This window comes from Hippopotamus amphibius, chromosome 5, assembly GCF_030028045.1.
Source record: "Hippopotamus amphibius kiboko isolate mHipAmp2 chromosome 5, mHipAmp2.hap2, whole genome shotgun sequence".
NCBI classification, from domain to species: Eukaryota; Metazoa; Chordata; class Mammalia; order Artiodactyla; family Hippopotamidae; genus Hippopotamus; species Hippopotamus amphibius.
Genome location: NC_080190.1, coordinates 113,527,568 through 113,539,285, shown reverse-complemented (window position 1 = coordinate 113,539,285; position 11,718 = coordinate 113,527,568). Strand labels below are relative to the sequence as shown.

Here is an 11,718-nt window from a genome sequence, read left to right as displayed (position 1 = left end):
CCCAATGTTCACAGCAGTATTATTTACAGTTGCTAAGATACAGAAGCAACCTAAGTGTCCGTCACCAGATTAACGGATAAAAAAATGTGGCATATATATATATATGTATATATATACACACATGTATATCTATATGTGTGTGTATATACACACACAAACACACACACTCACACAATGGAGTACTACTCAGCCATAAAAAGAATGAATTTTGCCATGTGCAACAACATGGATGGACTTGGAAGGTATTATGCTAAATGAAATATCAGACAGAAAGACAAATACTGAATAATACCAATTATATGTGGAATCTAAAAAATAAAACAAACAATGACTATAACAAAAAAGAAAGAGACTCACAGATATAGAGAATAAACTAGTGGTTGCTAGTGGGGAGAGGAAAGAGGGGAGGGGCAAGACAAGCATAGGGGATTAAGATGTACAAACTACTATGTATCAAATAAATAAGCTACAAGGATATATTATACAACACAGGGAATATAGCCAATATTATAATAACTATAAATGGAATATAAACTTTAAAAATTATGAATCACTATGTTGTACACCTGAAACTTATATAAAATTGTACATCAACTATACCTCAATAGAAGAAAGGAAAAATAACTAAATAAAAATATTAACTGACAGCTGAGTTTTATCCTTCTTCTCCTGCTTCCTCTCATATTGTGAATAATCCCTGATGCCAGAGGACACTAAACGATGGTGGACAGGATGGCATCATACCTTTTGTTCCTGATGGTCGTGAGGACCACCTCCTTTCTCTTATTGTGGATTGCAATGTGCAGGAAGGAGGCCTGCTGCTTGTTCAGGATGATGTCGGCATCGTGCCTCAAGAGCAGTGCAACAGCTTTGGCGTGGCCCTCCCTTGCCGCAAAGTGAAGCGCAGTGTTCTTTCAGAGAAAACAGAACACAGAAAATCCAGTGACAATGGCTACTCAGGCTTTGGCTGTTTTATTGCTTAGTTTCATTGTTGAATTGCTTTAAAAAATTATGAAGAAAACTATTTAATACCAAATAAATAAAATTTAAAACTGGCCTTCAGAATCAAGCTTCAAAATAATGAGTTCATAGTACTGTGTGTGTGTGTGTGTGTGTGTGTGTGTGTGTGTGTGTGTGTGTGTGTGTGTGAAGGGTGAGGCTGGGAGTGTCTGTGTGCATATGTGAATTCCAAGCGGTTTGTTTTGCTTCTTTTTTGCAGGGGGATGATTCCACAAGGACCAAGGACGAGTGTGCAGGATATGGATGTTGAACACAGAAGAAAATACTTCTGGGAAATTTATCATCTAGTATAGCAGTGATTTCCAGATTTTAGGTTTGCACAGGCTTGTAAAAATTATCTTTAAATCAGAGATTGATATAAGGTTGCCAGTCTTTAGTTCTGCCACATAAAGACATTTTAAAAAGCAATGACAATCCTCTAGCTCTGTGATTTCATGAAAGAATGTACATTTCAATACTCTCCAAAAAAGGAGGAAGAACAGCATAGTGGAATAAAGGCCAGTCTTTCAAATCAAATACACTTAATTTTAGGGAACACTTACCCCTGGCCTCTCCACTTCCCTCGGTTCACCAGGGAGTGGTGAAATTTTATCATCCACCCACATCGGTCATGGGCAGGCCTCTGCAAGACTCACCAGGTGTGCTCTACATGCACCCACCCCTTGGTATTATCTCATTATTCTGTCCCCCTTTGACTCGCCAAGGGTCTGCACAGTAAGAACCCAATAAAAGGCTATGAATGGGGCAAGGAAAGGAAGAGGGTGGCTAAAACATAGCTCCCTTGCAAGGCTAGAAGTTTCTTCTATGGCAAGATTTGGGGTAGGTATGAGGAACACAGTACATACCCCTTCTTCATCCAGCCGATCTGTGCACTTCATGTTAGTGTCAAGAATGACCTTCATGGTCTGCGTGTACCCACCCAAGGAAGCATGATGCAAAGCAGTCCAGCCATTGTGGTCACTGTTAAAGAGGTAAGAAAAAACGTGTGCATTTACTTTACATTTAAAAGTTGGGAAGGGATGCCACCCATTTGAAGCTGGGTCTGATGATCAAGAAAAACAAAGCATATCTAAGATATCTGTGTTCTAGCAACTAAATATGTATTACGTATTTGTTAATGACCTAATTGCAAGCCTAATTGGATGAAGGTAGTTAAAAGGTACAAACTCCTAGTTATAAGGTAAATAAGTACTAGGGATGTACTGTACAACATGATAAATATAGTTAACACTGCTGTATGTTATGAAGTTGTTAACAGATTAAATCTTACCAGTTCTGATCGCAAGGAAAAATTTTTTTTCCTTTTTTTTTTTTGTATCTGTCTGCGATTAGGATGTTCACTAAACGTACTGAGGTAATCCTTTCAGATGCATGTAAAATCAGGTAAATGCTGCACACCTTAAACTTACACAGTGTCAATTATATCTCAATAAAATTGGAAGGAAAATAAATAAAGTATATAAACATTATCAAATATTTGGGGTGGGTGAAACTAGAGTTAGCATTCTGTGTCATACATATTTTTTTCAAGGCTGTAGTATACTTATACACACTATTTTAAATCTTGCTTTAGTCTTTCATTGAATATTGTATCAAAATATTTCCATGATGTGGTATTAGTTTTTGTGGCCACTAGTTATGACTAATAATAATGAGGACAAGAATAATATCACCTCACAGAACATGGCTAGAAGACGCTCAGCTTAGTGCCACATATTTTTCTAAGAGTTCGAGTCTAAAGAGATCTTTCCTCTTGTGCTCTCAAAGATACTTACTCAATCCCTTTGGGAAATGTCTGTCCTTTCTCTCAGAAATTCAAGATGTGAATACAATGAAGGCTTGCTTTTTTCCAAATTAGACACAGGAAAAAAAGTGTGAGATCCTGACACAATTTAATTTCAGGGCCAGCGAGCAACTGTTTTAGGTGCACAAGCCACCTGGCTATTTCAGTTCTGACACAACTAAGCAACCACTCTTGTCTCCTGGGTTCACCTGGGGTCCCCTTTGCAAGTCTGCTGCCTCATGTTCCCTTGGAAGCAGGAAGGAACTGCGTAGCACTTTCATTTCTCAGCTGCATCACTACTTTGCTGGGATTGGTACTTTGATAAAGAAATGTGTTTTTGAACATTAGCCTAATGAGCTCTTTGCTACCACCTTGGTGGAATTAGAAATTAGCTCATCATACCTCTATAAAACTCTTCTGGGTTTTCCTTTTCTTTTTACAAAGATGTCATTTAACGATGCCACCTTTTTATGATGCTTAATTATTTTAATCCGGTTTTGTTCCTTGTGTTAGATTTCCTTTAAGTATAATGAAATTCAGGAAATTTTTATGTCTCACGCTGTAGCTTAAAGGGAGCTTTTTATGTCCAGCATTCGTCAGATTGAATGAGAAGACAAGTCTTTGGTTTGTACAGTGTGTGCACCAGACACAGTTTTGTATACGCATAAATGGGTGGTAGCAGGATGAAGGAAAACATGAGGAGCCGTATTTTGAAGATTCTGGAAACTACGCTACACAAAGCCACTTATTATGTGACCTTGAACAAAGCCTTCAGTTCTATAAACCTCAATGTTTTCATTTGTCAATTGGGAATAATGCTGATGTCCCTTTCAATATTTGAGAAGCCACATATGCCTTGGAGATTAAGTAAGATGGGTAAACGTACTTAGTGAGATTGAAAGTTAGATATCATAATCTAAACTAAAATAGAAAGAAACAGCCTGAAAGTGCCTAACAATTAAAAAAGAATATTTAGATATTCCAATCATTCATCCTCACCTGAGAAATAATGCACCTTTTTTCAGAAGGAGCTGAACTACTTTATCATGCCCATTTTTTGCAGCCAGGTGGAGAGGAGTCATTCCATGAAGGTCACCTTCATTCAAAAGCCTCGTGTCACTTATGTCTTGCAGGAGCCTCTGACAGGTATTGATACGCCCGTAACTTGAAAAAAAAAATATACTGGATATTTTCAAAGTAAATATTAAACAGAAAGAAGACACTTGTATGTCACTTAAACTGACCCTTACCTGGCTGCAAAATGCAGGGGTGATTTCTTATCTTTGCTTTTGGAATGAATGGACACATTAAAGTCAAGTAGGTTATTTACAGAGACAGGGACCCCCTGTCTACATGCATAATGTAGAGGAGTGCACCCATCATTGTCTTCATCCATTACCAGCTCTTTAATATGCTGCATCTATGGGAAAAATTGATATTCTGAGTATAACTCTGCTATGATGCTAACATAGTGTTTTTCAACCTATTCTGTAGGATGCTATTTTCCAACAAGGGCCAATATGTACACTTCAAGGGCAAAAATATAAATAACCTCAAGGGTACTAGAGTACAATAAATGTGGATGACGATGCATGCTCTGTCTCCCTATAAAGTACAGTCTTTATTAAAGGTCCTGAGAAATCCTAAGAGTAGGAAATGTATTTAACATTTTAAACCCACATTTTCCAAATGTATTTGACCATGAACCACCCCTCTCATCTCTCCCTTCACCACCCCCCCAAAAACACAATAGCTTAATGCTAATGTGCTCTGTTAGGCAAAAGGGATGAGACGTTACAATTAGGGTCACTTCATCTCTTATATGTATATTAAATAAAAAGCAAATGGCAAATGAGCAGCTTAAATTGATTCAGAAACATTTTATTTTTTTAAATATTCAAATATATATTTTTGATTCTTTAAGATATTGATTATATTAAAATCTATTTATTGCAAAAATATGATGCACTCAAAATGCACCTAATAGTCACTCAATCAGTATATTGGTGAATATAAATTTGGAGATAATGTTTGCAACCTGTCAACAAGCATGTTGAGTAGTTTTTCTTCACTGATGAGGAAGTGTTGCCAATTCACTCATGTACTTGGCTTTTCCATTGATATGCAATTCGTTAATGGTCAAAGAGTGACGGAAAGTCAATTTATTATTGATGAGGATATATGGAAACCCTCTATAACTTGGAAAACAATCCCAATGTAATTTATTACCATTACCATAATCATCATTACTATGTTGTAAATAAGTACTCAAATGTGACATCTTTATTTAAAAATAAAATTTAAATTCCAGAATCAGCTTTCAAAGTAATAAAAATCACAATAAATAAATAAACCCCTTTACTCTCTGTTGAACCCAACTCATATATGTTGATGGAAATCCACACATATGTATTACCTGCAAAAACTCAGGTTGCAAATTTCTTAATCCATAAGGTTGTTGCACAGTCAAATGCAAAAAATTACGTCCAAGATTATCTTTTATGTCTACACGGGCACCTAAAAAGCACAATATAAATAAAACTTCTACTCATTTGTTTAAAGCATGGCCTTTGATGGATTTTCAGTGTAAGAAAATAAAAGATTTTTGACTTAAAACTTGGCCAACGTTTCAGTTTCAGAAAACTTTATTTAGGTAAGAAAACTAAATGTGGTTTAAAAGGTATTTACCTTACAGTGTGTGTGTGTGTGTACAAGCAAGTAGAAAATATGTGATCAAGAGAGAAGAAGGGAAGATATCTTTCCTTTGTTATCGTACCGGGTTAATATCTAAAATGGGAACAGTTATAGTACCTACATAGGGTAGGATTGATTCACTGAGAGAATGTAGATAAAGTGTTTATCAAAATGCCTGGGATGTAATAATTCCCTTATAAAGGTTATCTACTATTGTTCTTAAATTATCTTTTCAAGCATTGCTCCCAACTGGACTGAAAATTATTCTAGACATGGGAAGTATCCCATTTATCTTTGTGTTCTCAGCACCTGGCCCAGAGCCTGGCACACAATAAATGGATACTAAATGTTTAACCAAACTGAGTAGTAGTTTTAAAGGCTTGGCTCAGTGCCTCTTAGTACCTTTAGAGAGGAGCAAATTTACAGTATTCCAGGATGCAGAAGCAGTTGCTAATATAAGCGGAGAACGTCCTTCAGAATCAGTGATATCAATATCTGCTCCCTAAAATAAAACAAGTCATTCAACAACAGCTCATGAACAGACAAATCAGCTTACACTGCAATCTGTAAATAATATTCATTTATCAGGATAGCGTGTCCAAAATATAGCTAGCACTCATGCAGAAGACTGCTTGACATTTCCCTATAATTCCTATGTTGTATGAATCATAGGGAAAATGAAGGCATTCTTTTATAACTTCAACAACAAAAATTCTTCTCACATTAGTCTTTTGACTGACATCTGGCAATAGACCTATCTTCCTGCCGAAATCATAAAATCCACTGTAAGAAAAGATTGTTAAATGTCCATAATAAAAAAAATTCTGCTTATTGCATCTGTGATTTTAAAAGCATTCATAAGAAATTATTCACTTTTATTGCAAAGAAAATGGATCCTGGGAGCTTTCATCACAAGGAGAAACAAATTTTGTAATTTTCTATGGTGACAGATGGTAGCTGGACTTGCGGTGGTGGTTACTTTTCAATATATACAAACATTTTATCATTATGCTGTACACCTGAAACTAACCTAATGCTATACGTCAATTATAACTCAAGAAAAAAAGTTGTTCACTTTTTAAAAACTCAACTTCATCTGAAATAGATGAACTGAAATAACTGGATTGAAATCATTCAAATCCTCAAGTAAAATTTTAGTCAAATATTTGAGAAAATATGCATTTCAAAATCATATCTCATATATATATATATTTTAATGAATAAGTCAATATTTACCATTACATGTCATGGCTGTAACATTTGATGTGACAAGAAACAAAAGCTTTTTAAAAGTTCATGGAAAGAATTCTATGTTTTGCACAGGGTAATAAAAATAGCTTAAACTCCAACTGGGGCTATGACCGTGTTCTTTTGGAAGCCACTGAACACAGATAACTGTGGCAGCAGTATCCCCATGAAAGCACGATAGCGACCAGTGAGGTTCTGCCACAGTCTTGGCAGGTGAAGAGATGGCTGCATTTGCCGGAAACCGTGCATGACAAAACTATGGTATATAATGAGTCCTCCCAGGATTCTTCCATGTAAATATCACAACTTCAATAGTTGCTGTTGACAACAAACACATGGTAAATACTACAAGCAGGACTACATTCATTACTGATATGGTGGGGCTTAAATAAATACATCATAGACTCATCTGTATAAACGGCTTACAAAAATTGAACTCAAAAGCTGACTGATCCCACTTTTTAGAATGGAAAAGATCTTGTGCTTTCACTTGTAATAAAGCTTGGACAATATTTTTAATTCTTCACTTTTTCATTGTTGGAAAGCTGACACTGAGGTAGCTGGGGTAGAAGATTACCATGGAAGGTGAAGGTCACATGTGCTTCCCATCCCACCTCAACCTGAAAGACACCTGGGCCGAAGGATTGACAGAGTCACCAAGCCTGATGCTCTCCCAGGACCAGTACACAGGAGAGCTTTCCTTGCTGTGGACCTACCAACTCCCCACACTAAAAGCATTGATATGGGTGTCAAAAGTACACTCTGGTACTTCCAGCTTCCTGGCAATGAGGTTTGGCCATTATGTATTCATACACAACGTACTCTATTTGTGAATGTATCAAGCATCTTTTTTTTCTTGCAGTTTTATTGAGATATAATTGACATACAGCACTGTATAAGTTTAAGGTGTACAGCATAAAAATTTGACTTACAGATATCATGTAATGATTATCACAAGAAGTTAAGTGAACATCCATCATCTCAGAAATACACAATTAAAGAAAGAGAAAAAATTTTCAAAATTTTTTGCAAATATATCAATCATCTTTTTGTAAACTTTTTTTCTGACAGGCAAGAAATCAAAATTTGGTTTATTTTTGAAGATTTATAGTATGTAATTATATGATTTTTTTCAACCGAAAATGGTAATAAAAAATAAACCTGTCAATGGAATAGTTACCACTGAAATTAAGTAGTCTGCTAGGTCATGGTGATCAAATAAGGAGGCTCTGCAAAAAGAGAATTATATGCATATTAAGGAACTATTGATATAAGTATACACAATAAAGCTACCATACTCAGAAAGTGAATTTAAAGGATCATTTAACAACATGATAAAACATTAGAGAATTAACAACCTTTCAAAATCTGTAACTGGATTCTGATTAGGGTAACTTTTCAAAGTAAGAGTGATAGAGAAAGATCAAATACATCACAAGATTTTCTTCATCTTTCTGTAAACCTATTTTCTCCTTGTAAAATCATCATTAAGATGTTTTGAAGTGAATACTAAAATCTGTCCTAAGAGTTTAAAATAAAAGACAAAAAAACTGGCTATTACCATGGTGATCATGAGAGATAACAACAGTTGCATGCAAGGTGCACCTAAAATTTATCTGCAGGGTTCAAAATGCCCCCTCTTTGGCTAAAGTTAACAAGGCAGTGTTAACTTTCCTAAAGTTTTATGAAGTCAAAAAAATGATGGATAGAATTGAGGTCATTTGGTATCATCTCATAACAAGCCATAAGAATGTTAATTAAGAAAGCAAATAAAAAATTTTAATCCATATTAAAGCATCACCATAACAAACGTTAATATTAATGATTTAAAAGTCTATGTTTCCTAATGCAAATCTTACTTCTTTGTTCCTACTCAAGATTATCTCAGCTATTCTTAACCTTCTGTGTATAAATCTTAGAATCAGCTTGCCTATTTTCACCCCAAATTCACAAGAGGTTGCATTATAAATGATATTAGACGTATTTAGTAATTTTAGGAAATAAATAATAACATTAAGGCATCATTCGATTCGTTCTGTATCTTCCCAGTCTAGAGCTTTGGTACCCAAAGTGTGGCCTGCAGACCTCTGAGATCTTTGCACTACAGTAACAAAAGGAATTGTAGCCCAAAGAGTAAACCTTCCTTTGAAGTTCAAGATAAACTCCATATGTCACTGGCTATTAGAAGGACATTCTAAGATCACAGATCAGTATTAGATTTATCAGAATTGGACTGAACTGGTTCCAAGAAATCTTCAGCCAATCCAAGTTGAATGTGTTCAGCTAGTCACCAGGCTAAGTATATTTTTTGGTCAGGGAGATGGGTCCTTCTTAAAATAATTCCTTCTTATGCACATTTGTATACTAAAGCTCTGTTCTAAATGTACATGTTTTAACTATACCCACATCCCTAGGTTTCTAAATTGGCTAAACATTAGAATCACAAAGAGTTTTTAAAACTTCCTGACACCCATCAGGAATTCTGATGTAATATGGGATATGAACTGACATTGGGATTTTATAAACTCCTCACATGATTCTAATGTCCAGTAGTTTGAGAAATCTCTGGTCTAGAAGTTAATCCATCTACTGAATTTTTGTTTTATTTCAATATTTATTTTTTGCATTTCTTGGGTTTCCAGCTGGATATTTTTCACAACACCAATCTTTGATTCATAAATGCCAATTTGTTTTCCATAACCCATTATCTTAGTATACTTACTTTTACATAACTGACCATTTCTTCCTTTAAATTTCTGAAAGTTTTAAACATCCTTATTTTAAAATTATTTGTAAATTGCCCTATTATTCTATCTCTTTGGAAGTAAATTAGCCTTTTGTCGATTTCATTGTCATAATTTTATAAGTTTTCCTTTATGTGACGAAATTTTGTTTGCAAACTCATCCTACGTGGAAGTTCCTCAGAGTTCCCTTCTATTCATGCATAGTTCATTGTGCCTGGTGATTTTGCCAATGTGTACATTCACCACCCCCCATCTCCCCAGTTTACAACCAGATCTTATGTTGGTAGCTAGAGTTTTTGTTTTCCCGCCGTGGGATATTGTAGGTTTCTTGGTCCAGTCACCTATTGAGAATATCTCAGCCTTTTTCTACCATTCCAGGTTTCCAGCTGTGTGTATGTGTGTGTGTGTGTGTGTGTGTGTGTGAAAGAGAGAGAGACAGAGAGAGACAGAGATAGAAACAGAGACAGAGAGACAGCAAAGGCTCATCTCAGTTACCTCTTTCACTCATTTAGGGAGCTTTCAGTCCTTGTCTTCCCAAGGAATTGAACTGACAGTCTACACTGCCTGCTTCCTGACCTAGCAGATTCCAACTGAATTAAGAGCTTTAAAGTTTCTACATTAGTGGATGAGTTCTGTTGTTTACCTGGCTGGAAAGAAAAGAATGATAGGTTCGTCAGAGCCTATCTAGAACTCACAAGATATTCCAGTGCATGTATGGTCTCATTCTGTTGCCACTGTTGCTGTCTGTTTGTATTGAATAAAAACACCTTCATGTAGGCTGTTGTATGAACTGGTGTCTGCTCTGGTTTGGTCTAAGCAGGCCTCAACACTGGTTTGTCTCAATGCACGCTTGTGCACCCTGAGTTTTTTATTTTTCATAGAGGAATGTCCCCTTTGAAGTCAATAAAATTCACTGCAGAGTAGATCAGTTTTATGCTATGTGTTACATGTGCTTTTTGTGTGGCTTGCTTAGAACTGCTTCGCCTACATGACAGGGTTATTAACACACATGAATTCAAATGGCCTGTTAGGGAATTTGTAATAGTGTTGGAAGACTAATGTTAAAAATGGAATGTTTGATAACAGGTTTTAAACAAATTAAAAGCTAATGTTCCTATAAGAAAAAAAAAAATAAAGTCAACAGAAATATTTATCTTCTTTGGAGCTTGGCTATCATCCCCTAAAACTACATATATGTTTTGAGAGCTTTTATGTGTAACTGTGGGGCTAGGTGGAAAGGGAAATAGGGTGGGAAAAGTGGACCCTCCATATATATCTGCTCCATTATCTCCACTGAGAAAGAGATAAGACACACATGAGGAACTGAAACAGATTAGAAAGGGCTTGAAAAGCCATGTATGTTGACCTCCTCAGCACATAGGAAATGAATCTTGAGCCTACAGCCACTGGACTAAGAATTGATGCAGAAGATTCCACTGGAGATTTTAGCCTATGAAAATCTATTTAACTTTCTACTTCGATTCCAGAGGAACACAGAGATTCCAGTTAAACCACAGGATCTTTGTTATCTCTGCTCTTTTCTTATGAACTATAGAATCTCTGCTACCATAAGTGCTAACTTTGTCTTGCAGCGTATAATTAAACACATGAAGACCAAAAATCTGTATGCAGAAGGGCAGGTGGGGAACTTGCCTGTGAAGCAGTGTCTCATGATTTCCATCCACCTCATTAACGATATCGCTGCTGCCCGCATAGGAAGATATCATCAGTTTCACAATCTCAGTGGCTCCCTGGGTGGCAGCAAAATGAAGGGCTGTGCATTTCCCTTTCTGTAAAGAATTTCAATATCAGAATCAATCAATGCTGCATCCCAATTTAAGGATAAAACCTAAATTCAATTGTTTTTTTCTCCCCAGGCCAACAAAATCAAGGAATATGGAATCTGAGATGGTGAATAGTGATCAGTTTAACCTACTGGAAAGCATCAGTATAAAGATCATAGCTGGCAATTTTATTTCCTTGCAATCTGACAGTGTTTGACAGCTCTGACAGTACTTCTCCTATCATCAGGGTCACTGTCTATACTATATCTGTATTTGTGTTTGCAGTTGTTTTTGGTAGCTCTCAAAATTCTTTTGATAGTTTAAAATTTGGGAGAGTCTCTTATTCAGCTTCTACATGAATAGAAGGAAATAATATCTAACTAAATTAACTGTAAAAGAGCTGTAAAGCACTTTGGCAAATAATTCACGACAATTCTGCAATAAA

The 11,718-nt window shown here is 35.9% G+C and overlaps 1 protein-coding gene across 2 annotated transcripts in view; it reads right to left on the bottom strand.

Annotated features, from left to right (window-relative positions):
* The window catches only part of TRPA1 (transient receptor potential cation channel subfamily A member 1), a 50,365-nt gene that overhangs the window by 21,057 nt on the left and 17,590 nt on the right, over positions 1-11,718 (bottom strand). For both annotated transcript variants that reach the window (XR_009053894.1, XM_057736316.1), the window contains exons 7-14: positions 11,143-11,279; positions 7,926-7,974; positions 5,900-5,999; positions 5,220-5,320; positions 4,054-4,223; positions 3,803-3,967; positions 1,866-1,980; positions 745-911 (exon numbers count right to left, since the gene is read on the bottom strand). Coding sequence is in view for 1 of the 2 variants with exons in the window: in XM_057736316.1 (XP_057592299.1) it covers positions 745-911; positions 1,866-1,980; positions 3,803-3,967; positions 4,054-4,223; positions 5,220-5,320; positions 5,900-5,999; positions 7,926-7,974; positions 11,143-11,279 (1,004 nt within the window). In the remaining variant the exon portion in view is untranslated. The remainder of the gene's footprint in view (positions 1-744; positions 912-1,865; positions 1,981-3,802; positions 3,968-4,053; positions 4,224-5,219; positions 5,321-5,899; positions 6,000-7,925; positions 7,975-11,142; positions 11,280-11,718) is intronic.